Below are 27365 nucleotides of genomic sequence, written 5' to 3'. Positions count from 1 at the left end.
CACCGGTGTGGGGGGGTGTCTCACTGCCTCAGGCAGTCGGGGAACGGCATCCGGGCTGAGCCGAAACTCCGGCTACAAACACCTCCAAGCTCAGAGGTTTGACTCGCAAACTGGCTCTGCGCCCACGGTTAACGCTCCTTTCTCAGCAGCCTCCTGGCCAGAGAGCTGTGAAGTCCATCTTTACAAAGCCCATACATAAAATGCTCCTTTTGTAAAGGCATCCTTAAAATTAGGTTTCCCTGCTCCTATACGAAGGTGACAATCCGTAAAGCAAAGTCCCAAGAGCTCCGGGGGACTCCTGGCAGCTTCACGGCCCCGCTCACGGCTGCGTCCTGCTGCAAATCCCGCTGCACGCCCCTAGGAGAGGGAGACCCGAATCCACCGGAGCATTTGCAATAAGGATGAGGAAGGGGATTTTTCCTATCTGAATTCTTTAACAAAGGCAGGTTGTGCTTCACACAGCGCGGGAAGAACGGAGTTTATCAAATCTAGAAAGCTCCTGGCTCGTTGATAATAAAAGTACTTGTTCCTCTCCGGCTGGTTTTGGCTGGACGCTCAAGCCCGGCAGCATCCCACCCGAGCCAGAACAGCAGTGGTGGGAGCGAGAGGGAACCCGAGCAGGGCTTAATGTTGAATTAAGTGGAACCAGAAACCCAAAGCAACTTAATAACGAAAGCAAGGAAAAGCCTAAAGAAAAAGCAGGGCAACCAGAAAGTGAAGGAGGCAGCAGCTAGATTGAGAGTCAGACCAGAGGCCGGTGTTTGTTAGAAGGGAATGGATAGACGGCAAAACCTGATGCACACATGGAAGGGAAATAGTCTAAATGCGTCGGTGAAACAGTCGAGTCAAAAAACCCCAAACCTGCCAGAATTAGAAAATACTGGATAATGACAGCGTCTCTCCCGGGGTCCCCAGCAACCTGCGACAAAGTGCGGCGGTTAAATACCACCGAGAGTCTCTCCAATGCCCAGCTGCCCCCTGCGATGCTAATGCGGGGAATGTTAACAGCACACGTCAGCCAGCGACCTAAAACTCTGCTCGGATTTTTATTTAGCAGCATCTTCCCAAGCCCCGGGGCGCAGGCGTCCCGCAGGGCCGGCGGCACAGCCCGCCCGGTCCCGGAGCAGGGAGCAGGCAGCGATACCTTTCCGACAGGTAACGCCAGTTCATTCCAACCCAAAGCAATTCGCACGCTGGAGCGAGCACCAGGAATGCTCGCTATGCTAATCTTCCTTTCAATAATATCGTATTTGCAATCTTCCCTCTTCTTCAAATTGTTCTGAACGCGATGCCTTCCTATTCAGGCTAAATCAAATATTTATCGGCGCTGCAGCACGCTGGCAGCGCTGGGTTGCGTCAGCACTTTCTCTCTAAAAATGCCTTTTTCGGGAGCTCCTGGCTGTCTCCAGCTTCTGCCTTTCAAGCTGCCGTTTTCTGTGTACCAGGCTTAGATTCTGGAGCAAATTTGGGGTGGGGAAAATCTAAATGTCAAATGCAAAGAGAGGGGGGAAAACGCCTGCTTGCTATTATGGAAAATTCCTTGTTGTTACAGCATAAACTGTCCTGGTGCCTGGACACCAGACTGCTGGGATGAATAGAAAAACATGGATAGTTCTGGTTTGATTAGGGCGACGCGGTGACAGGACGGCATTAGAAATGTCTCCTCTGTCTGGGCCAGAGTCTCTACGCCAGGGAGGCTATTAGGACGAGTGCAAGAAAAAAATCCTCAATAGATCTGAGCTGAGCTGATTCAGGCCCTGCAGAAATCCATTTTCATGCTGCCAAATCACAATAATAATTAAAAAAAGAGAAATCTTCATACACGCTCACTGGGCTTTGCCATAGGACAATGTTTTCTTTCTTTAAGCCTCTCTCGCTCTCTTGGCACGGGCTGGGAACATCTGTGCAGCCGAGTGGAAATGTGCTTTCAACAACCCCGTCCCGCTGCTGGGGCCTCGCACCCCACGGGCAGGTGAGGGTGAACTGGGGGAGACGAGGTGGGTCTGGGAGAACCAGCATGGTCCAGCCGCTGCCCATCTCGCTGCCTGCACTGCTGCCCATCTCGCTGCCTGCACCGCTGCCCATCTCGCTGCCTGCGCCGCTGCCCGAGCACCGGGCAGACAAGGCGGCGATGCTGGTGCCGGGCTTTGCAGACTTAAGTAATGGCACGCGCTTTCCGGGTGCAAGCAAGGGTGATTGAAGCCTGCCATGGGTTTTAAGGGATTCTTTAAGTCCCAAGGAAATTCGCAATGCTGGTCTGCTGGGAAAACAGGGCCAATAATCTGATCGCATCATTATTGGGGGATGATTACAGAATCACCAGCAACCCCCCGTCTAATGGTGACATCCGATTTTATGGCATAAGGCAGAAAGAGAAAGCTTCCCCCTGCAGAAGATACCTCCTTACTCACCCTCTCCAACAATAATTAAATTATAGATAGCAAACTAAGTTATTTAGTACCCCTATTAAAGATGCATGGGTCCTGCCTTTTTTTGGAGTATGTTGGAGGAGGAACAGCATCGAGGCAGGTGAAAGCTGCTTTTCCAGGGATCGCGCATCATGCTGATGAATAGCGATGAACATGCTCCATCGGTTTTGAACATGAAAGGCCAGCAGATAACCCTGAGCTGCAGGAGCTTCTACACTTTGTTTGCAGCAATTTTGCTTTGTTTTTAATACATATGTATGGTCCCTGGCTGCTTCACTGAGCAGGTGTCTCCGGGCTATTTTCACCCATTATCCCCTCTGAACTAAGGTGATGTGATCTCTGCAGCCGGCACTGAAACTGGGGGTGGGAAAGGAGAGCCGAGCCCCGATACACCAGCGGCGAGCCGGGCTCGTGCCGCCGAAACCGCCCGGGGCGCTCCCAGGTGTCACGGCCAAGGCTGGGGGAGCTCGGAGGGTGCGGGTGGGAGCCAGCCTCGCACCTCGGGTATCTCCAGGAGAAGACCAACTCACAGAGCTACGTACATTAAACTCCGTGTTTGCTCGACCAGGAACCTCATTTTTTGCTGGGGGCCTGGGAAAGCACCGGCTGGGTGCTGGGAGGTGGGAGCCCTCAGCTCATCTCTCCGCTCGGGGCAGACCAGGCAGCAGCAGCAGCAGAAACTCAGCTTGATGCAAGGGCAGGCATGTTTGTGAGGGCGAGCGGGGAGCGGGCTCGGGTCTGACGTTAAGTGGGTCTCCAGGAGCTCGGCTAAGGGCCAGTGGCCAGGGGAGGCAGGTCCAGGTGGAGGAGGAAGCTGTAGGTGCCCGAGGTTGTCAGGGGCTGCAGCAGATTCCCCCTTTCCCAGGGGAGCTCATACAACCCCAGACCCCAGCCGCCCGCACGGGGCGGGCACGGACGCAGCATGCAGTAGGGATCCCTGGAAAGCCTTCGCTTGTGGCCGCATGCCACTGGAATTCCTCGCAGGTCTCCCAGCAGATCCGTGGCCTGGCTGGCTGGAGATGCCGAGACCCACCAGAAGAGGAGTGCCTTCTCTGGAGGTTTGGCAAACGCCGTTCTGCCAGCCTTCCGCTCCTGCCTGGCTGCTCTGAAGCTGCTGGAGGAGAGCCCAGCCAAATGCGATCAGTCCCTTACTCTCCCGCTGCCTGGCAGAGAGGGAAGCCCGGGTAGAAGCCTTCGTAGCTGGGGGCAGCAGTCAGGATGCACGTGAACGAGCCCTTAAAGGACCTGCAAAGCCCAGACTGCCTGGAAATAGCACAGGGCAGTAGCCAAAGCCCCAGGGAGCGAGCAGAGACGCCTTGCTCATCGCCAACAGATGGAAGGAACGTCTCCTGCTTACCTTTGCCCAAAATCCTCTTGTTTAGAGCTGTGGCACTACGATGGCTTTGCCCTGCAATCTCCAGCAAGATGTCCATGCTGTGACCTTTCTTGGCACAGTCTGGGTAAGCCGAATTCCCCACATTGAGCCCAGCCGTGTCTTCAGGCACCTGCTGGGGTGAGCACCAGGGTATCCACTTCCAACACAAGCAGATGCCCCGAGGTGCTGGGGGATGTGCAAATCAACACGAAAAAAAATTTAACTTCAGATGCTAGTGTGTTAAAAAACCTTACTTGGAAGATTTTGTGCTGAGGACAGGAAGGCAAGAAGAGTGATGCAAGCCCTTCCGCAGGGCCGTATGTCAGCGGTGTCAGTGGCCTGAGCCCAGGAGAAAGCAGTTCACAGAGGGGGAATGGCAGCCAGGGGGTTGGAAGCCAAATTCTTGGTGGTAAGGGGCTCTGATCCCAGCATTGTGCTGTGACTTGATGGTACAGCTAGAAACCTGGGTCTCCCATCTCACGGCCCAATGCCGTAAAGCCAATGACTGCTTTCACCAAGGGAAAGGCATCACTGAAGCCTGTTTAATGTAACCTTTTTTCCCACCCTAACAATAAGGATTACAAAGCCATTTCCAAAACCCAAATACTTGCCTGATTTTCACTGACATTCCCTTCATCCCCTCTCCCAGGGGCCAGAATTTAACTCCACTTTAACATCACCAGAGTTGACCAAGGCAGCGTAAGGGAGCTTGGTGCAACCATGGTGCCCGTGCGTTTCTGTCCTGCCCCGGCCGCTCCTCTGGAGGAGGGCTCAGCTAGACAGAGGGGCAGAGGTGTCAGGAGCATGTGCAACAGGTACACAGACATGCCTTGTGCCAGTGACACCTCTCTGCTTTTGCTGGTACGAGTGGAGTGACATTCGCTCCCTTTGCCTTGGCGAAGAGGGGGGCACCGAAACAGTGCTTTAGGGTAACAGCGCGCTCGTTACGGCTGATTCCATGTACCAGTGTTAGAGATCTCCATTCTTAACCAGGCTGTTCTTCATGACTACTGATAGTGTAACGAACATATTCACGCTGTGGAATACAACAGACAAATGCATAATGGGGAAATTTATGTCTGCAGTTCATGTTTTCCAGACACAACCTGACTTCTGGTGGAAGAGCAGCGCAGATTGCTCTTCCACTGCTTCTCGGCGTTATTCATGTAGGTCACAGCCACTTGTAAAGCTCCGGGGGCTCCCTGGGGACCCCGGCCGTGCTGGTGAGGCACGTGTACGGCTCTCAGCGCTTGTGTGAGATGTGCCAGGAGGGGCAAGGATGTGCTGGGGGAAGGAGCACTGCTGAGCCGCCGCGTAGCCGAGCACTGCTTGGGAAGTAGATGAGCTTGCGAGCGGCTGGCTCAGCCACGGGGACCCATCTTTTCCAAGCACGCTAACAGACTGAAAGGTCACACAGCTACTTGCAGTCACAGCCTATGTGGTTATTGCCTGTATTTCCTACGCAGTATGTGGGGCAGTGCCCCAAATCATCTGCCCCTACAGCTGCAAGGATATGATGGCACAGCTTTGTGCCTGGGCACCAGGGTGGGGGTCTAACGGAGCGCAGTGTGCATGCTCTGCCATGACAGGGGAGATGCTGCGCTACCGCTACAGCGTACCAGCCACCACCCTGGGCAGTGACCTACGTCGGCTGGCTGCGCTGGAGCAAGCAGATTCAGCCAGTATCCATGCTTAAAATTTGGGCTGGTTTCAATAAGGTGATGCTGCTTCATGCTGAAAGGAAAGATTTTCTTTTCAGAAAGAAGAACAGGACTTCTCCAAAAGACTCTATGCTCTCAGTTTTCAAACCTGTAAGGTGACAGAGACAGGGCCTGAGCCTCCTGGGTGGCTGTCACAAACAGAAAGTGTGGTTTACCAGCCTTTACTCTTAGCTTGCCAACTCCTGTCCTCCCTGGAGCCGGCGCGTGATGGTGGCCAGGTGAATCAGGACAGCCTGTCTCACTTTGCTGCCTCCGAGCCGTGAAGAACCAGCTCGTGCAGGAGGAGCGCACAGGGCTTTGGTCTTTACACACCAAGAACAGCCACCCCAAAACAGGACTTCGGCTCCCTGATGGGTACTTGGATTGTTCTCCCACCTGTAATGACAGGTTTGGTGAGATCCGGTGGGAACGGAACTGCTTTGCTGACGTGGGACTCTGATGGACAGTTATCTGCATCTCAGAGCCCCGCACCCTGGTGAGCACAGGGAGCCGGTGCTGCCACGGGTCTTCGGGACTGCCCGGTTAGCTCTCACACGCTCCGCTTTGTTTCCATTCCCCTAGCACAAGCACGAGTGTTTTGCCTGTCTGTCCCACATTCCAGCGGTTTGATCCTGCCTTCCAAACCAGAGCGAGCATTGCTGCAGAGCTTGTAAAACCTGCTGGAGTGTTTATCGCTGCATAGCATCAAGTCTTGACTCCAAAGAAAAAGAGGAAGGAATGACTTAATTCCTTTGCTAAAGACTCCATTAATAAGAGCAGAGAGATTTCAACGAGAAGGAATATGACTTGCCTCGTGTTTGATGGACAACATATGTGCACAAATACCCCCCGAGACAGTCCAAAAGGATCCACCCTTATTGTGCTATTGAGCAGTAAATGTTTTTAGTGGCATATAAAGAGTAATATGCAATCATACCTTTAAATTCCTATCCCCCATTGCCTATCAGAACATCTAACACTATCAATACAGGTATGACTGTATCTAGCTGGCACTGCCTTTAAATCATCATCTTCGTTAGCTGAAACGTCTGTGAGCCTTAGCATTAAGGAATGCAACATTTTGCTACCATTTTAATTTATGACAGAATTCTCACAGGCCTTCAGTGCCTGCAGAAGGAATATTTACTTCACTTGCATCACTTCACAGGCTGGCTGCCTACACTGATCTTTAAACAAACAGTATCTTGACAGCTGTTGGTTTTAATACAAATAGATACGATACTGGGTACTAATTCTCAGATTAAGTATGTATTTTGTGCAAATTTGGAGCCCATTTGAAAAATTAGGCCAATGACCAGGAATTTTACTGTGTCTAGTGTGTCTAGATGTTTCGCATCCAGGCATTTTTAGAAATGACTGCACTCTCACTCTTGAAAACCAGGCCCCTGAAGAGAGTTTTAAATTGGACACTGCAGGTGCAGAAGCCCTGACATTCTTGTATTCCTTTGAGAACATCGATTTAAAAGCTTGACTCAAAAGAGCTTCCCAGTTAAACGCTTGAGTTGGAGCTGAGGGCTTTTTTCCTTAATCAGGACCAGACAAATTAAAATCAACACAGAAGACTGAATTTACACAACAAGTTATTCATTAAAGGAAGGGACAGAGCGGGTAGGGAAGAGAAAGAGAGACCACGTGAAAGCAAGTGACAGCCCACAAAAACGAGCAGACATGCAAGTAAGACTGTGCTAGGAGGCTATCAGGAAAGGTGGCAGTAACAACATGCAAGTGTTATAACAACAGCCAAGACGATTTTCAGAAGTGATGAATCCTTTCACACCAATCTAAGAGGAACAGCAAATTCTTAGCTCCCCTGAAAAAAACAGACCTATTTATTCAGTGCTAGAAAGGATATCTGAAGGATCTGGTAAATACACACCAGAGAGTATCAAAATAGTATCTCCTCTAATAGTACAAATGCTTTAAAACAACCCCAGAGGTAAGAAAAAGGATCACTAGGACTGGCTGAGGAAGTAGCAGCCGAGCAGCTCCTGTGACAGCTTTTAGTGCACATCTGGGTATTTCCAGAGCAGGATGGCACCATCTGCACTCACACTCACGATGTACTTGTTCCCAGGGCAGATCTTGAGACGGGTGATGTTGCCACTATGGCCCACTCCAACATGAGTCACTGCACCTTCGTTGTAGTCCCACAGTTTCACCAGATGGTCATCACCACCTGCATTGGGCACAAAGGAAGAACAGACGATTACACGGAGTTCTGCTGCTTTTTGTTCCCAGATCACAGGCAGAGGAATACTTTAGCATTAAGAAGGGCAACGAAGCTGGGGAGGGGTCTGGAGAACAAGTCTTACAAGGAGCAGCTGAGGGAACTGGGGTTGTTCAGTCTGGAGAAGAGGAGGCTGAGGGGAGACCTTATCGCTCTCTACAACTACCTAAAATAGGGTTGTGGTGAGGTGGGGGTTGGTCTCTTCTCCCAAGTAACCAGCGATAGGACGAGAGGAAATGGCCTCAAGTTGCACCAGGGGAGGTTTAGATTGGATATCAGGAAAAATTTCTTCACCGAGAGAGTGGTCAAGCATTGGCACAGGCTGCCCGGGGAGGGGGGGGGGTCACCATAACTGGAGGTGGTCAAAAAACGTGTAGACGTAGCACTTCAGGACATGGTTTAGTGGGCATGGTGGTGTTGGGTTGATGGTTGGACTTGATGATCTTAAAGGTCTTTTCCAACCTTAACGATTCTGTGATTTATCTGATTTAGGATGGGTGGGATACATGGTCTTGAGCATTATGGCAAAAACTACTTCTTTTCAACTGAAGTCAGTGTCCAGCAGAGTGCTCTGGACGTGCACCAGCAGATCACAGTGAGCTATGGCCAGCAACTGGTACCAATAACATGGAGGGCCTTCGAAATGCTCTTTACCAACATTCATTTAAGAGGCTAATCTAAAAGAAAGGGTGCTGACATCAAATCCGTGGGTTTTAACTATAGTTGATATACACGATACCACAGCTCGTCTATGCTAGCGCTAGGCTCCCAGAAGAGATGTCTGGGGTCATTCTCGCTTGTAAGCTGGCAGAGACTGACAGGCTTCTGGAGCAGGACACCTGAACAAATCATTCAAGTGCATGGTGAACACCACTGAAGTAAATGAGGAGCAGGGCAAGATGAAACCCTGTATTCTTCCCTTGGAGCCATCTGAACCTTGCCTTCACCTTTAAATTACATCTCGTAAGGCTGAACCAAGTATCTTCCAAGTGTGAACCACAGCCTTTTTCTAAGTATTTTTCTTCAGTGATTCATTTTATTTTCCCTGTTAGCTGACCCGTTCTTTTAGTTTTTTCTTTCTTTGCTAAGGTCCTTGGTTCACTGCCTTGCTTTTCCTGGTCTTAATATGACCTCCTCTTCTCTAGTTGCATCCACTCACCTGTGACAAAGTATGCCCCATCTGCCGTGATGTCCATCCCATTGATGGAACCCGATACAGACCCTTCCAATTCTCTGATTGCAGAGCCATCAAACACCTCCCAGTATCCAATCTAGAGAGCAGACCAGAGAGGAGGGCTCAGCTCCGCATGAACAACACACAGATTTCAGCACTGCCCTCTGACACAAACTTCTGTGGAGGTATGGGAGTTTCATCACATAACAAGCCCCAGATTTTACGTTTTGGAATTACTGCAAATACAATCCCTGCAGTTTTGCTTACCCTTCTGTCAGTTCCACTGGTGATTATCTGGTACTCTTCAGGATGGTAACACACACATTTGAACAACGTGTTGGCTAGGATCATTTGCTTTCTCATAAAGCGCCTACAAAACATCCCCAAAACAGGATACAGCAATAGGGTCAAAAAATGAACTTTGACTGCTTGGACTATCTCTGCCTGTGGTATACATCAGATCTCTCTTTCTACTTCGATATTTTCAGGTATTGGTCTGAGTTCAGCGTTTCATGAAGCCCATTAGGATCATCAGTTCTGTTCCCCATCCCAGCTGCCTTGTACAACTTCTGATCTGTTGTCATACGAAATGAAAATTTCTAATCCAGAATGCTTTCTAGGTGCTAGTCACTATGCAAAAATTTCCTTATCCTTACCACAATGCAGAAAGTCTGCAGACCTGTTAACAGCTCGAGAGTCATAAAGTGCTGGAAAATGGAGCTAGTGGGAAACTTAGGAAGTTACCCCCTTGGCCAAGCAGGATCCAATACAAGAAAGCAACTTGAGACAAATGTTTGAACTTTTCAGAAAAGTTTGTAGCATTCCCTGACTTCATTGTTCTTTCCAGTAATATTTATTTCCTAATGCTCTTTTTCCCCTCCTCCTGACTATGTGGTGTCCCAAATAGGGTGCAGTGACCCAACAGAGACATTACCAGCACTAAGTGCCTTGCAATACTTATCTGTCTCCTTACACAATATCCCAGATGATGCATGTTCCATCGAGGCTGGCTGTGATGCACTCTCGGTCGTCCTTCTTAATCTTAATGCAGGACACAGCAGATACGTGCTCCTTCAGAACTTCCCCCAGTTTGCGAGTCCTCTCACCAATTTCCCAGACCCTCACCTGAAAATCAGCAACAAACATCTGCTGTTGTACCGCCTGGTCCTGACTGAGCTCAGGAGGATGCCTAAGGCTTTCCTGAACTCTTCTTTTTTCTTAGAACACATACAGCAACTCAATCTCAATGGACTGTCTCTATTTTCCTGTGGGTTATTCGTGCAGCTGACTCATAAAACTGAACTGAATTCTTGAGAGTGTAATCCACTTGGTTCAGGAATTCCTGACCATTAACCCCAGACCTTGTTTTTGCCAAGTTCCCACTCTGCCATGCTTCAGTTTACTCATCTCTCAATCAGGAAAAAGCATCTAGTCCATGATATATTTCCAGCGGTGCTTTAAAGATCAAAGAGCAAGGCTTCTGAAACGGAATATAAAAAAGCTACCCGCTATTTGTGCTACATCTAATGCCAGTAAGTAAATACAAAACAGGTCTTTAAATCTTTGATGTGAAATACGTGCCTGAAAGCACCTCTTTTCCCGGTGGTGGTAACAGCAAAAAATCTTTCTGCTTTGAGGACTTGATCCTTCACACTGTGCATTTACTGTCCCACTAGTGCCAAACTTCATGATATCTATCCGCTTTTACATTCCGCTAAGGTCAAATCCTAGTGAAAATTTAGAAATGCAGACACTGACATCAAAAGCAGAGAGAGATGACCTTCCACGTTTTCAAGTCTGATGCTGAGTTAACTACAGGATCTGGATGTCCAATTCCCACTTGCTAAATGATCAGAGCATCCAGATCCCTTAAGCAACCCTGAAAGTCACAGCTTTCAGATGACTGATTTTGACAGAACCATTAGCATTTCAGAACACCTTTTTTGTGTTCTGAATGAATACTGCAAGTGCTCCCCTGCAGTTCTCATTTCTGCTTAACCAACCTTTAGCTTTAATTCTGTCTCAGCTGTCTTTTTCATTTCAGAGATGAACTAGCCAGAGTCTGTGCCATTCTGTGTGTGTTGATACAGAATCTAGGTCTTGTCTTCTGCATCCTCCAGTGCTAATCATCCAAGGTACTTAACTGTTCTTTTATCAGCGAAGGGTTGAAGTGGCTCATCATCTCTAATGTCTTTATGCAGTAAGACAAGGCAGTGCTGCCGTTACTGCTCTACAGGAGAGCTGAGGTGCAGAATGATTCAGAAAGATGGTTCATTAGGACATTAGCCTGAGATTTGGAAGACCTAAGTTCAATTCCTCACTCTTCAAGACTTCCCGTGCAATCTCCAGCACAGCACACCGAACACTTGAGATCAGGGTACACAAAGCAGAGAGCAGTTAAATCACAGGCACAATTAAATGTCTGTTCTGAGTGCTTGCCAGGCTGTGGGGAGGATGTCCAAACCAGGCAAGAAACTGAACATAAGCCTTCAAAGTCTAATTATTTATTTTTAATATCCCCCCCCCCCGGTGTTTAAATCATTTAAACATTAGAAGAGGAGTGTCACTTTTACAGACTGAGAAGGGCCACTGCTATATGCAGTGCATGGAATAGCTAAAGTACCTGGTGTTTGTTTTGTATGACAGGAAAAAAAAAAATGTTGAACTGCACAGGCATGATGCCTACAACACGTTTCCTGATTTTTATTGTTATTTGTATTGGAATGTTTCCATAATTGTATTAGAAACTGAGTTATTATCAGAGTCTTTCATTAACACTATCACTTAAACCAGATAGTACCATCCCAGAAAATTAGGCAGTTACCCCATAGATACTATACGATATAAATGAACTTTGTCCTATTAAATGAATTCATACAGGTCAATTTGGACAGGATTAGGACTTCTAAAGCAATGACAGAAAGAAAATCTGTGCTAGAGCACAGTTACGACAGAGGCTTGCAAACAATGACTAATGCAGCTAAGCCAAATATAGGGGAGAGACAAATGAACAAAACGGATTAAGAGTATATTCTGTATTAGAAGGATTTCCAAGACTACTACGCCAGAAGAAATCGGGGCACCATTTTACATTATGCCTTTTGAGAGCAAGAGATTTGCACATATCAAAAGCTAATATTTTCGAACTCAGTCCGTTGCTCAAGTGAAAGCTAAGAATAGCTCACTTTCTGACTAAGCAGTTACAGACAATTCGCAGGCTCTGTGGTGAGAGCACAGCGCTGCTCCAGGTTTTTAAGCAAAAATTACCTGCCCTTCACCTCCTCCACTAATGATCCGTTTACAGTCACTTGTAGCAGCAATTGCCGTCACTCCCAAGCTATGGGCATGGTTAATCACATACATTAGCCGTCCAGTCTCTGGCATGAAGGCACGGATTTTCCCGTCGTTCCAAGCTGATGAATAAAAAGAAAAACAGATTACCCAGGCATACAGACTTTCCTCATATTATTGTCTCTCTTTCCTTTTCAAATGAACCTGTTTTTTTATTAAGTTCCTTTATAAGGCCCACCCTTAGATCACCAGTATACATGTGAAAACCACTGTACTGTAGATGAGCCCACAGAGCTACAGCCCCAAATAAAGTATTGAAATTTAATTCCTTTTTGGTTCTGGCTATGGACAAATTGGTTTGGTAACAATGGGGGACTGCATTGCTGATCTAGGATTGCAGTAGTTCCTGTGTAAGCAGTTTGCATATGGCGATGGGTAGCAGGGTTTATGCAAAAGGCACTCTACATACATCACAGGTTAATCTGTTGCATACAACAAGGTTAATATTGTAGAATTAAGTCTTTTGAATAAGACTGAACTGAGTTCTGAATTGCTGGAATTCACATCCAAAGCAAGCTCTCCAGACCTTGCCTTCCACAGACACTGTAACTGCAGCAGCAGGATACTGGGAGCCATGCGCAAAAATAGTCAGACCAGCTGAAAGCAAAGAGGCCTTTGGGTCAAGCAATGAACTGAATTTTAACCCATTCCCAATTTAAACCTTTCTTCAGTCTAACATACTGATGTTCATTAAATTTGGCAACAGCTAAAGACTGGACTTAACCATGGGTCTGGGCTGACCATTACCTGAAATGATGCTCTTGCCATCCCTCATGAAGTCTATGGCATGGCAGGTCATGTTGGCGATGACGATTCGTAGGAGCTCCCTGTGTTCTGGGGTGTGCCACACTCGAATGTCATTTTTGGAGCAGGTAGCGAACAAGTCGGAAGTTCCTCTGGAGAATTCAGAGAGGAAAGATAATGAGGAGGGGCATACAGAAAACGCTTCTTTCTTTGCCATATCTTAAATCACCCTTCAAGGTCTGGTTGTTTCTGACATGCAGCTGTAATCTTCCCAATAGGGATCACCACAGCTTAAGACAAAGGCCTTTTTCGTAGGATCACCTTTCTCACATAAAACTCTCCTGGTTTGGTTTCTATTCAAAAATTTGTTTTAAGTAATAGTGAAATTAAAGTGAAACTAAAAGAATTCTTTCTACTTCAGGTGAAGTTATGACATTTATTTCCCAGATTCAATCTCTAAACAACTTCACGTATTGTATATAATAGACACAAAAGCGGGTGTAGAGGTGCTGGCTGCCCAGATTTAACATCAGGGACTAACAGCAGCCTCATATTGTAAAGATGTCATTTTTTATCTTGCTTAGTGGATGATTCCCATTCCTATTCTATTCCATTGCTGAAGGCAACAAAAACGATGGCAAAAGCCTGTCCGTAATATACTTGTTATACACGTTTGAATAAAAAAAGACCCGCAGCATTTCAAAAGCTGTGGGACTGAATGCTTTGAAATAACCTCTCAACCATCCATCCTAGGGATATGACAGAAAGTGAAATCTAGAAAGGTACCACAAGCTTTTGTTCAACATCACCATCAACGCCTGGAAAGATGAACCAGGACACAGAAACCTGGCACAACAAAAGTGTGGTCCCTTTCAAGCCCAGCTTGCACGGGTGCTTTATAAAGCAGGATAACATCAGTGATTGAAGTACTCTGAAATAAGCCAGAACAGGGAAATTATGCCTGTATTTCCCAGTCGGTGATATGCTCTGTGCAAGATAAAAAGTTTAAACATGTATGCAAGGATGTAGTCCTGTAGTCCTTACAGTCATCACTAAACCCAGCTCATCTAGATACCTCTGTGACACAGATGCGCCAGTCAGGTATATTAGCGTCAGATTACCCTAAAGCTCCAAATGATTTACTCATTAAATTAGAGAGATGTGGATTTTTCAGGCTGGTGACAAGCAGGAAGGCGGGCTTCTTGCATTGTGCACTTCACTGTACCTTGGTAAGGTTTGATCCTTCGTGCTGTATCAAAAAGTGATGCAATAACAACATGCCAAAAATAAAAACTTTCACTGGGATCAAACTCCCATTCTCTATTTGGAGAGAAAAAACCCAATCCATTGTGGTTTTTTTTTAAATAAAGCATCATGATCCTACTATACAGGAAGAAGGAACATCTGCTCTCTGTTCACAAGACAAAAGCAGACAGAAGACACACCAGTATACCCAGCATCTCTCGTCACAAGCCTAAAATTTAATATAACGTGCCGTATTGTCAAACATGAAAATGTAAGTAAGGCCGAGAGACCCAAAAAGCCTCTTTAAACAGCTCTGTTAGTCAAGTTTCAGCTGATGTTACAGGTGGGTAGAAAAGTAGACACCTCTACAAGCTCTAGCTGCAGCAGGGTACACAAAAGCAGACTTTCTGAAAGATTCACGCTGCTGGCAGACTAAGTGGCCTGAGTCTCATAGCACCAGCCCTAGGAGAAAAGGGGAAGATTGCCATCACTGCCGTGACCCAAACGTAAGTAATTCTAGTCTTTTTATTTAGAATTCTTTCTGTAGATCGATGATTTTTCCAATTCTCAAACTGAACTGCTGCCTTCTGCTTTCAAGCAGCTGCTGACCGTCACCCTTGCGTTTCACTGGTAGGTTGACAGCATTGCCTGGGTAAATCATCCCGTAAGGATGTTAATAGGCTTTGGGTTCCTGCTGGTTAAAAGGTTTTTACAACATAGGTATCTCACCTGACTGGCAGCTTACTCAAACCTCCTCAGCAGCCAAAGACATCCCAACCAGTTATACTCACAAAGGAAAAACAATGTCGTGGACGGCTTCGTTATGACAGGCGGTGATTAGCTCCTCTTTAAACGCAGTGTAGTTGATGCGATAAATCTGGCATTCATTTGTCCCTACAAAGAACTGGTGACCCTGACCTCTACATGTCAGGGAAGTGACAGCACCTTGAACTTGAATTTTCCTGTTAAGAGAAAGCAGAGGTTTGGCCTGATACTGACCTTGAGGTACTTATTTTTCCGCTTCCTTTTTCCCCTGACTTTGCAGAGCCTTGTTTTTCCCTGCTTCCCCAAAAAGCTCTATATTAGGCTGTGATATCAATATGCAAGATCGTGGTCAGGACTAACATTTTATTCCCAGTCACATGTTAATACTTCACGTGCTCTTGCCTGTCCTACCAGCTACTCTGCCAGGGCTTGCAAAGGCAGCGCTCTGGAGACTTTGTTTTCTGGACCAGGGCCTAAGGTAACAGCATCTTTGTTGATATTCTTGCTCAAGTGCACTTAAATATCCCATATTCAAGAATATTTCCAGACAGTTTAGATCTTCTGGGAATGGGTTCAGTTGTACAAAGCTAAGCTTGCAGAACCGTACGCTTAAGCTGGCCACTCAAACAATGCAAAATGAATAGCTGCGAGGCCAAATTTCAAATCACGTACGGGGAAATGATGCCTGCAGCTTTCTATTTTGCATGCAGAAAAAGCCTTGCAAGTACTCCAGCACTTCCAGACCTGTGCCTATAAAGTTGCAGAGCCCTCCTTTACAATCCCATGTCTTCCAACAAACCCTTTTTTAGATGGCAAATACTACTCTTTCTCAGCCGGCGTAAACCAGCATGATTTTACTAACTTCAACAAACCTGTCTCGCTTTGCATCAGTTTAGGATCTGACTCCTAATACCCAAAAGGAAACAAGGTCATTTAAAATGCACAATAAGTAGGGCAATTCACTTCTGTGCAAAGGCGTGCAGTGATTTTCAGTCTGCTTCAACTTCATTATGCTGGAACCATACTGTCTATTTTGTCTGCAGAATCGAAAACCTGAGATTTATTTGGATTATGCTTTTACGTAGAAATGATTGATTCTTATACTGTGACTCTTTGGGGGAATTGTCACCTCTACCCTCCCAATTCACCCACCTACAAACTCACTTCATTACTTTGTAGTTTGAGCCTTTACAGAGAGCTACAATCCCTCCTCCGGTGCCGACTATTAAATCTCCCGTCTTCAGCAAAAGGAAAGCTGTGACTCCCTAGGAGAAAACAGGATTAAAACACAATTGGGTGGAAGCAGAGCCTCTTTACTGCTGCAGTCACACTGAACAGCACAATGGAGTCTCTATCATGCTCCCGATGGTCGTGCTTATGTCACTCAAATATGGCTTTATCAGTATTTTTTGACTGACCTAGGCTAAAGAGTGACTCTCTAGAGGGAGAAGGGAGAAAAAGAGTTATTAATTGCAAGTAGATATGAACTAATACAGGAGGAGCAAACAAAGAGCATCATCATCATCCTTCAGAGCAGCTGGGATATGTATGAGCCTACATGTTCTTACCTCGTTCCACCAAGCAATACGCACATTTTGTGTTGGTGCCTCCACTTTTCCTGCCACTGGTTCTTCGTCTGTCAGTGACGAAAACAACAGAGGATAAAACTCAGCCTAAGCATCCTTTCCTACAGCTCCTTTTAGGACAGATCCTCTGTGTCCCAGGCCTCTCCCCCTGTCTGAAAGATGCAATCCTATATCCCACCTATTAGTAATAAAACACATTTGTCACAGAAAAGCTTTGGAAATTAGTCAGCCCACCATCGACAGGGGTTTCTGCTATTTACTAAGATGAGTGCATCAACAGGAGGTCAGCCATTAGAAAAAGGAGAAATGCTTTTCAGTGGATAAAGTACCAGACGACCGTAAAAAACCACCACCAACAAAATCAACAAACAAATAAATGAAAACAGTCCTCAGCCTTGCCACAAAAATTCAAGTATAAAAGTCAGCCTCTGCTTCAGTTCTGCTACCTGTGAAGTAATATTGCTCTTCCGTATACAAGACAACAGATGAATTCTTGAAAAATCTCTGAGAGACCCCAAGATAGGCTGCAAGAAGGGTGAAATGACTTCTGTGGGGTTAAATGCTGATATCCTTACTCAGAAAAATATCCCTGTTAGCTTGGGGGAACATATGCATGAGTGAAACGGAAAGAAAAAAGAAAAAAAAAGGAAATAAAGGAGCTTTATGCCATCAAAACGAAGCTCTGTCATGAAGCAGGCGTGTACAAGAGGCACTTCCAGTCTCGCCGAGAGGGCAGAAACTCATCGCCATCAGTTGTTCCAAGTCAGACAGGCCAGGTGGTACCAGCTCCAGGCTCCCCGTGACTTGTACGGAGCCTGTTGAGCTTGACATTTTAAGTTGCAATATACACTCCAGCAACATTTGCCACTACCTAGGTTAATAAGCAGTATTGCCAACTGTTGTGATAGTACCAGTAGTTTCACAATATTAAGATTTTTTTTCCTTTAAGCCCAAGCTCATAGAGCCATTATATGAAAACAACAATTTCTCTTTGGTGGAGTTTTGTTCTGGATGAAAAAAAGCCTCACCTCTAGCATTTAGTGTTGTGAAAGCATGAAGAAGTGAATTCTCAAAGAATAACCAAGAGGCAAAGCAGAATAATTCTGCATTTATTCTTTAGGAAGAAATCACTGTCATGTGCTTGCCTTGTGATTTTTGAACAAATACAGGTGTCAGCAGTTTATCATAAAGTTTGACATCTAAGCAGCACCACCCAGCATTCCTGTTCTTTTCAAGCATTAACCTGGCCTAATCTCAGTAATTTTCAGGATTAAACACTTTCAGAGTGTTATTTTCTCTGTTGAAAGGACTGAAGCTCTGAGGAAGGAGAGAGAGGAACTGAAGAAAGAAGAGAAAACAAAATGGACATTTGAGCTCTTTAGACCCAGAAAGGATGTTGCAAAAGCCATAGGCAAGGTCTGATGAATTTTGAAAAATTACTTTAGTTCAATTATCCAACCAAGTAGAAACAATTGATTGTTTTTAAAGTCTTGCTTATACTTTTTGAAGGAGAAAAATAAATCACTCTATATGCAACTGTGCATTCCAGTGCTGGCATTCCAGGCACCCTTGCACCTAGCAGTGCTTCGGCTTAAGGACTATTTAAGTTCAAGATCAAATAAATATGGATTGCAGAAAAAAAGTTGAAAAAAATTTTCCTAATTTGTAATTTGTTTGCACTGGATTTCTTCATTAGTCTGTCTCCACCAATAGCATATCCACAGTCTCCTGTAATATCAGGGCTGATCACTGTGAAAAACACAACCTCCAGAGAGAATTTTATGCCTTACTATCACAACACTACCAGGCAGGAAGCCAGGTTTCATGCAAATATTCTCAGCAAAAGCACAAGAACAAAGGGATTCTTTTTAATTAGAAATATGATCCACAAGCAGAACTGTTTCTGAACAATCTTTTTAAAAATGTCCTATGAGGTGTCGGCAGCATTTTGTGAGTCCCCTGTTATCACAGGCCCATTAACTGTCTTTTGATCTACTGTTTCGCAGTTTTTCCTGGACAAGACTTCCACCTCAAATGCCCTTTGGGTTTACCATTATGGGAGGTGGCGGCATTAGAAATCAAACCTACTTGCTAATAAATTAAAGTATTTGCAGCACTGCCAAGACTGCTTTGATTTTTCCAGGGTATTCTCTTCAGTTCTTCAATTTGAGAGGGAAGTGGGTATTATTAAGATAGAAAAAAAAAAAAAAAACACCTTAAAGTGGTCAGGATTCACTGCCAGGCTCTCAAAATCATCAGAGTTCGATTTCAACCTTTAATTGACAATTGTGCTTCTTTCATATCCAGTCTGTTCTTTCAATCACCACGAGTAAACAGATAGCTTTAGAAGTTGCACTTGTTATTCATGGAGTCAAGCAGTTCACATTAACGATGCGGTGAATACTCTATTTTATATACTGCCAGGCCTCTTGCAGATGAAATGCAGAGTCTAATGTAGGAGGTTAAAAATAACACCATTCGTTATTTACTTCTTACAAAAAGAAACCACTGCTTTGAAGTATGATTATAAATAAAAATACCAGCAAAACTCCAGCCTGCCCATTCCCTTCCCTGCAGGCACTCTTGCTCTTTGTCCCATTCTGATCTCTTGCAAAGTTCTTGAGCACTCTATGAACTCTTTCAGTGCACCTCCTTTACATATTTTTTTTTTTTTTTTTACAATGCAAATCACCGAAATGAAAATCTGAATGCATCTGAAAATGCATTTGCAATCGTACATCTCGCTTCGCGTCTGAACGGGTGCCTTATAGCTCCTTGAGCATGCGACAGGGATAAAAATGAATTTTCCTGTTTATTCCAGTATCTATAGACATTACAGAAATGCACTTAAACTTAATTCCATGTAGACGGAAAACAAGTTGCTTCATCGTACCAGTGAACTATTCTGCCACTCCTCTTCAAAACAGAAACAAAGAAATCTTCAGATCATGTCTATATAATAAACACATTCTTATATATCTAAAGACAAAATTCCTTTAAGGTCGACCAAACTTATTTTCAATAAACATCATCTTCTCACCCAAGCAGTATCTAAACTCTTTCTTTAAAGATATGCTCATCGCGGGGTGGCTGTGGATTCCAGGTTTAGAGCTTCACGGTACGCCACTGGCTTGTAATTCCCTGGTGTGACTGGCAAACAAGGTTTTCAGAGATACAGGATAACATTCGTTCACGAACGTGCAACTTTTCAGATAGAATTGCAATGAAGTGATGAAAACGGTTCCATGGGGAGGGAGGCCGGGACAGTTCCACCACTGGAGGCTGTACGGCCAACCTCGGCGGAGCATGTCCCAACGGCCATGCTTTGGAGCAGTCATGCCTACCTCGAATGGACACGGCTCGCTTCTGAAACAAGCTACGCGGCAGCTTTGCGTTGCATGGCTAGGGAGGTGGGAATTTTTGTTACAAGTGCTAATAGATGGTACATTTTCAAGAAAGATACAAAAGATGCCTTGTGAAACACAGCTCTGCAGGGGGAGCCAATAAAAATCAACACTTCCCCTAGGCTTAGTAATATGATGTACTGAATTGTGTAGAAACAAGGATGCAAATACTTTTGTTTTGATAAAAGCTGTGTTTCTGACTTGAAAAAACATCTGCCAAATACCTCTTTTGGCATCGAAGTCTATGCTACAATTGGAAATTTCTGCCATAAAACATTAGATCCTATGTGTGTTCCGTGAGGACTTGTTGACAGTCTAGGGACAAGGTATTATTTGTATGCAGGGATGTGTGATGGGTGGGTGGAAAGGGAATCACAGCAGAGAGCTAGGAAGGGAAAACTGGAAGTATGAAAGTGGATCTGACAGTAGCTGGAGATAAAAGTGTACCAGCACCTTCTCACTGGCTGCAAAAATACCAGTTTTCCCTGATGAATTTCCCATTTCGGGCATCTAGAAACTGCATTGGTAAGAGTGAGGGAAGGGAGCAGAGAGAAAGAAAGCAAGAGGAGAAGGGGTGATAGGGTTGCGCATGTGTCTGACTGAAAAGCCTGTCTTTGAACAGAAATGTCTGTTTTAAGCAACAGGGTGAAGGAGGAGATTGGAAAGACTCCTTGTTATTTCCATCCAATGTGAATGTCTCCTTTTCTCTCCCTTCTCCCAAAATGACCAGTGGTTTATCTTAACTAGCTGCCATTACATAACACTAATAAAACAAAGCGTAAGTCAGATTAGTGCCTACCAGCGCAGGTCTCATCCACAAGGCTGGCAGGCAGCTGTGACGAGATCCACCTCTGGATCTTCTCCTCTCCCTAGCGTCTTCTCTGTATCTTGCATAGTCAAAGGTCCTGTTTTTCTTCAGCTTTTCACTATCAGAAGCAAAGTCAGCTGAAGCTCACGGTGCTCCAGAGGTCTCTGCCACAAACTGCAGTTCCTATGGATTTGTCTTACGATGTTTTATAATCCCTCACCGTACGGATTGGACTGTGGTCTGGCTTGGAGCCTCTGCTTTTCTCCAGGAAGTCCTAGGCCCTCTTTCAACTCCCAAATTGCACGGCATCCTGCTAATGGCCCTATTTGATCACTTCTTTAGCAATGGTCTCACAATTATATTTTTTGTGAAATTTTATTTCAAATGCATTTGGCACCTCTCCCTCAGCCCTGAAGGCAAGGGAGTTTGGGACCTTGTATGGCTTCAACCAGCTACTCTAGGCAAGGCAGATGTACTGCTAGGTGTAGAGGACTTAAAACACGCAAGCATTTAACAAGGGACGTGTTATTCAATCATCAAGACCCTGGCACAAGAGACAGCAGAGATCAGCCAGTACATGGGTCCTGTGTGGATGCAAAGCCTTGCAGGAGGACTGCTGGAAGACTAGCTTAACGGCATCCAGCACAAGGGTACACCCCTTCAGCCTACAATTTCCATCAGGAAAACAAAACACATACATTCTTGTCACTTAATAGGGACACAGAATTAAATTAATTACATTCTTACTATGCAAGTGGGAAAAACGAGTAATAACTTCTCTAACCTTCTGGAATAGATAAACAGTGAAATATATCGCAAAGAATTCAGTGGCTCCACGTTATCCCAGAGATATGGGCCTGCATTTGTAACGCAGGAAACACTACAACTTGAATGGGCACGTACATGGCTTGCATGTACATGTGTTGGTAAAAGCAAAGCTCAGGAGGTTTAGAGAAACAAGTCCAGAGTGGCTTTTTCTTTGGGGTTGACTGCTGAATTTTTCTTACGGTTCTTGTTAGTCTTGTGTTTGCTCTGAAGCAAGATCTGCTTCTTCGTAGGACAGCTTCCCCATGGCATCCCTGACAGTATATTCGGTACTTCCATCTGCATTGCTTCTGCTGCTCACTGATTTTCATGGTTGCTAACAGAATTGTAAAATACATTCAACCTTATGCAAGAAAGTTTTTCAAGGAGGCGTTTAAATTGCTTAGGTATCACTCCCTCCACTGGGTATAAACCGAGAAGCTACAAGAAGTCTTTTATAGCAACAAATAAAGAGAAATCAAGAACAAGTGCACTAGCTGACTGTTTATCATTACAGCTCCCTGCTTGCAGAATTCTTGTACAATGAAAAGCCAAAAGCTCCTTAGTCAGGAGATATTCCTGTCTGACGATACTCATACCAAGACCCATTACAGCCAAAAAAAGCTAATTTAAAAGAACTTTGGGGCTATGAAGTCAAGCACTCAGAATTTAAAAAGCAATAGAATCAATATACCCCGTGCAACCTTGTTTTGTCCCAATTGTGCATATGCATTATAATAAACTCTTTAATTAAATTATCTACACTACCTTTTTCACTAGGACCCCTGCCTCATCAGTGGCAGAATCAGAATTTCAAAACGGTGACCTCCTGAAGGAAAGTGGGAGGAATGGTACAGGGAATAAACACAAAAATCTAGGGGGTTGGGGTTTTTTTAAGAGCAGCTGTAGTGTTTTGAAGTTTTTCCAAAATGCTCTTCCTGTGGCAAAGAGCTGTCTTGGAAAATTTCAGCCCAGACGATTTAACAAATCTGTAAGATCTGAATATAGGACCTTATAGCAGACTTATATAGACCTTATATAGAATTATAAGTGTGGGAAAGCCTCTCAAATAAGCACTTCTACCAGTCTTCCCAGTCCTCTATCTCACTCCAGCTAGTATCTTCCAAAAAAAAATAAAGAACTCAGAAACTACTCATTTTTATGGTTGCTTTTCACTTTTTATGACTTTTACCGTATTTTTATAAGAGAGAGTTTGTGAGATGACACATAAGATTCAGGTAAAACCCATATTCTGAGCCAAAATGAAGCTGAACAAAGCTGGGCTAATGGTCTCAGACTTCAGGATCAAGACTGAGACACAAAGAACTAAGAGCACAGAAAAAGGATTAGTCTGTGAATCAACTTTGTAATGGTTCTCCTGGAGGTTGCCCGACTTTTAGTTACTAACAAAGAGAAAGATAAGGCAAAAATTGAAGTCACAGAACTGCTACTCACAGAGCTAAACTTCTCCTTCTGGGGCCCATAGTCAGTCATCAGCTTGCTGTTTGTGTTCACTTTCAGGACATCACCACTTGATGTGCCAACATAAAAATAATTATCATCATCTGCCATCTATAGGAAAGCATAAAAAAAGAGATCATGGTCTGGACACCAAGACACTTATCCCAAGCCTAGCACTGGGCTGCAAAAATAGCTTTATTTCAGTGTATTGCCAAGATTTAATCTGAAGGGCTACAGCCAACATTTTCATCCCGTTATACTCAAAGATCCATAACACTGCTGAATGCGAGACATTTTCTAACCAAATCTAGATAGTATTTTGAAGCAAAAGTGGGATTCTCTGGGTGCTAAAGCCTGTGACTAAAATACATGCTGCTTCTCTTCAGAAGCATTCAAAACACTCCTTCCAGGATAAAGAAATTGTGGGAGACCATCTGCCATGAGCCAACACTTAGTAACTTCACTACCATCATGCAGTTGTAATTGGCATTTCTAGCATTACTATAAAAGCTCGCCAGTTTTCTCTAGTCTGTAGAGAGTTTCTTAGCTCAGCCAAATCATTCTGGCTGAAACTCACCTTAACACACATGATCACTCTTCTCAGTTGTCCTGTCTGGCATTCAGTTGGTCGGATTTTCCTATTTGCTAGATCCAGTTCCCATACTCGAATGGTCCCGCTATAAGAACGAATATAGTGGGATCAAATTCATATATGCAGAAACATCCAAGTTTTTTCCACTACTAGCATAATTAAAAAACCTTTACAAGGCTACATTATTGTGAAATTTTAATAGGGAGGAAAAGAACAGTATCAGAGAGGTCAGAAGTAAGTCTCTGTCTTTTCCGCTGTCTCTTACGGTTACTTTTTCCAGGTAAGTAAAAAATCTTAAAGGTTCAGCAAAAACATACACGCGGATTACGGAGCAGTATGTAACATCCTTGACACTTCATTTCCCACAAAGACATGCACTGCAGAAATCTTAGTTCCTAGAATAGAAAATGAATGGTACCTGATACTTTTAGCTATTTCCTTAGCTCAATTAATTGACAACACAGGAGCCAATATAAAATCTTTACACACAGTCGCCCTCGCATTTAACAAAGTGTTAAAATTGCAAAGACCAGCACTCGTAAGTGCAGCTGCAGCCCAGAGCATCCAAAGCCTTCCCTGATTTAAAGGGAGGTGCAGGTCCTCAACACCTTCAGATGTCAGGCTAGATATACCAGGGCTGTCTCAAATCCACGCAAAATGTAACTTTTTGTACGAACTTTTGTTACAAGCTGGTGACCAATTGTACATCGCATCTGGTGAGGACAGGAGATGAGCCAACGACCTGCAAGATATCATTGTTTCTACATTAATTAACCATTGTTCAGAGCCACTCATTGACTGCTTTTCTTGTGTAAACACTGGCAACTAAATATTTTAAACACTGCATGGGGAATGCTGAGTACAAAATCCTGCTATCAGGAACAGAAGTGACGCATGCGGGTCCCTGTGTGCTGCTTTGAAAACATATTGTTATGTGTAGAACAGACAGAAATGCCTTAAAGGGACGAGCTGACAGATATTCGTGGGTCCATTCAGAGCAAAAAGAAAAAACACAAGCACACAGTTGCTTAAGTTTCCTTGTATTTAAGTAGACTCTTTGTAAAAGGAAATAGGTCCACGGGTCCTTTCCCTCATTTCTTTCATCTAAATAAAACCTTACTTTCCAGCAGTAACAAACATCTCGTCTCTGAGGCTGGAGCACACCACGACGGTCGCATTCCCCGCGCTGCGTGCCGAGGCAGGGCTCCCGCAGACGGCCTCTTTCTTACCAACGTGCCACACGACTACGCTGCAGGACAAGGAGGGGCTTTAAATAGCTTTGCTTTTTGACATTACTTAAAAACAAATTACTAAAAACCAAAAGCAAGACAAAACCTATTTTTCCTGCAGTCTGTTCCCACCAGCATAGACAATAAAAGTCACTTCATAGAGATTTTACCCAAGAAAAACCTTATCACAAACATGAGGAATTGCAGCTTACATCCCCTGCTCCTAAAGCAGGGGTTTGTGTATTTGTCGGATTCCTTGTGCTGAGCAAGATGCAAATCATATCTTAGGCCACTTGTAAAATCTGATTTAAAATAACTTTTTATTCCACTCTTACTTGTCTGTGTGTCAAAGAATGCCCTCAGTGAAATTTGTACTTCTTCAGGGCCATGCATTAAGCCAGCTAAACGCGCAGGCTCCATAAGCTGACCACGCCAGCTCAAGAATGAGCTGCTCCCTTCACCTTTCCCCATAGCCTGCGCTCTGCCCGTAGTACCCACCCGGCTTCCCGTCGGACGGAGCTGGATCATTGAGGAGAGACGTCAACTGGGGAAGGAGCCAGACTGCCAAAGGAGGGAGGAGCAAGTACTCCCTAAGAGCATTCTACGATGCCCTACAACTTGTTGGAAATCATGTGCCAAGAAGCAGAAATCGTTACCTGCCATCGTCCTGGCCTCCCAGTGACACAAGATAAAGGCTGTTTGGAGAAAACGCTAGTCCTTCAATTCTACCCTTATGCAGTGACAACCGAGCAAGTAACTCCTTCCTCTGGAAATCCCACAGGATGATGTCTGCCTGAGGTGCAAAGCAGAAGGGGTCAAAGCCAAAGCGTTAGATATAACACACAGTATGAGATATAACAACTTTCTCTGGCAGGAAAGTTGTTAGAAGCAGCCCAGCTTAAGGTTAGCTTCTATCCAGCCCAGGGCTCCACTGACATGAATACGCTTCAGATTAGGTGCTGTAAGAAGCATTATTCCAGCTTACTGGTTGAGTAGCTTTACTTCATTTCAGAATCAAAATTTACCCTGAGACACTGAGTATTCGACTTAGACTTTAAAATACTGGAAATGCTAATACTTGATTCCTTCTAGGCATCTCAGGGTCTTTTCAAATAGGCAAAATTTAAACCACAAAACTTTAGAGGTCTAAAAATGCAGGTAGGTACCTGTCAAGGACTTTTGAAAGTCCTAAGAAGCTCTGGAACTCAGGTCTCACTTTAAATACAACACCATTTATTAATTAATGTCTAATGAGATTTAGGCTGCCACTTGCCCACATCACTTTGGATAAAAAGGACCGGAACTAAGGAATCCCTCAATCTAGTTAACTCAATCCCAGGGAGACTGCTTAATACTTTACAAAAACATAAAGGCACATACAGCAATGGACTAGCCACAATTTCCCATGCTCTGCAACATCCTCCCACTGCAGGCATTCGTTTTCCAACAAAATAAAAAATAAATGAAAGGTGTTCCCACCGCTGGCAAGCCAACTCCAATTTCTTTGGTCAATATTACAAGGTTAAAATTAAAGCAGTATCCACCTTGAAGCCCATGAAAGTGACTTGTCCAGAAGCAACATACACTCCGTTTCTGGATACGACGACGCAGGAGACATTATTGGTGTGGCCGTGTAAGAAAGTCTGTTTCTTACTGTCCAGGTCTTGAATAACTATAGTACATCCCAGGGGATAGAGAACGTGCTCCTTATCAGGGTGGCAAATGAGGCCACAGGGTATATGTCCTGCAAGAGAAAGGAGTGAAAGATCCGATGGCTGTTAATGGTTCTGGGGGCTACAGGCGAATCTCTTCCCCTGCCCGAAGCACACAGCCCCAGGAGCAGGCTGACCTCCCCAACACCGCCGCACCAGTGGCCTTGCTAAGAGGAAATGGCTTGTTCCCCAAGGTTTATCTCACACGGAGAGCAAAACCAAGAGCTTTCCAGTTCCAGCTTTCTGCCCTGCAGCAGAACAACCCCACGTAAAGCTCCAGGGTCACCTTTACAAGTTTTGGAGCGCTCTGTGCTTCCTACAGCTACCAGGAGATTTAACTGGCCCAGAGGCCCGAGCCCCTCAGCACAGAGGGTTCTCCAGCAGCACCTGCTGATTTATGGAGGCCACATCACCCGTCCACGTTGCCATGACCTGCCTCAAAATAGCTGCAAAGCCACAAATTTCCCGAGAAGGCAGTCGGCTGGAGAAGCCCCGGCGCCCAGCTCCCATCCCTGACTCACGGGAGTGTTTACGACAGTATTTTGTGCGACCTGAGTTGGTTTTATTTTGAAATGACACTCTTCTCATTCCAGTAAGCCGGGCAATTAGAAAAAAAAACCCCAAAATACTGAAATTCAGTCAAACTTTTCCTGTTCTTCACTTTGCATCTGTCTCTCAGGATGCCGGGCACGGGGCGCTGGGCACGAGGAGGCAGCAAACAGGGCAGGAGGGACCCCA

At 45.0% G+C, this 27365-nt stretch overlaps 1 protein-coding gene across 1 annotated transcript; it reads right to left on the bottom strand.

The window, feature by feature from the left end:
- Nucleotides 1-7412: 7412 nt before the first annotated feature.
- On the bottom strand, nt 7413-27137 carry CFAP52 (cilia and flagella associated protein 52). The gene is made up of 14 exons (XM_010283438.1): nt 27015-27137; nt 26460-26690; nt 25572-25708; nt 24807-24935; nt 23672-23771; nt 23089-23205; nt 16196-16296; nt 15058-15228; nt 13025-13173; nt 12194-12339; nt 9900-10051; nt 9194-9296; nt 8912-9023; nt 7413-7701 (listed from the first exon to the last, which is right to left on the bottom strand). The coding sequence occupies exons 1-14, from the start codon at nt 27135-27137 to the stop codon at nt 7526-7528; spliced, it is 1947 nt and encodes a 648-aa protein (XP_010281740.1). The 3' UTR covers nt 7413-7525.
- Between the last annotated feature and the right edge of the window lie 228 nt (nt 27138-27365).

This window comes from Phaethon lepturus, unplaced genomic scaffold (genome assembly GCF_000687285.1).
Source record: "Phaethon lepturus isolate BGI_N335 unplaced genomic scaffold, ASM68728v1 scaffold35993, whole genome shotgun sequence".
NCBI classification, from domain to species: Eukaryota; Metazoa; Chordata; class Aves; order Phaethontiformes; family Phaethontidae; genus Phaethon; species Phaethon lepturus.
The sequence above is the reverse complement of the archived record's forward strand: the minus strand, read 5'-3'. Positions and strand labels throughout refer to the sequence as shown.

Excerpts from the sequence above, each read along its gene's own strand:
- CFAP52 (XM_010283438.1), bottom strand. The coding sequence starts at position 27,137 with ATGGGAGCTGGGCGCCGGGGCTTCTCCAGCCGACTGCCTTCTCGGGAA. Across the intron at positions 16,297-23,088 it reads AGAAGGAGAAGTTTAGCTCT|GGAGTCACAGCTTTCCTTTT; the intron begins GTGAGTAGCAGT and ends GTTTTCTCCTAG. Across the intron at positions 9,297-9,899 it reads TGCATCATCTGGGATATTGT|GCGCTTTATGAGAAAGCAAA; the intron begins GTAAGGAGACAG and ends GATGTTTTGTAG.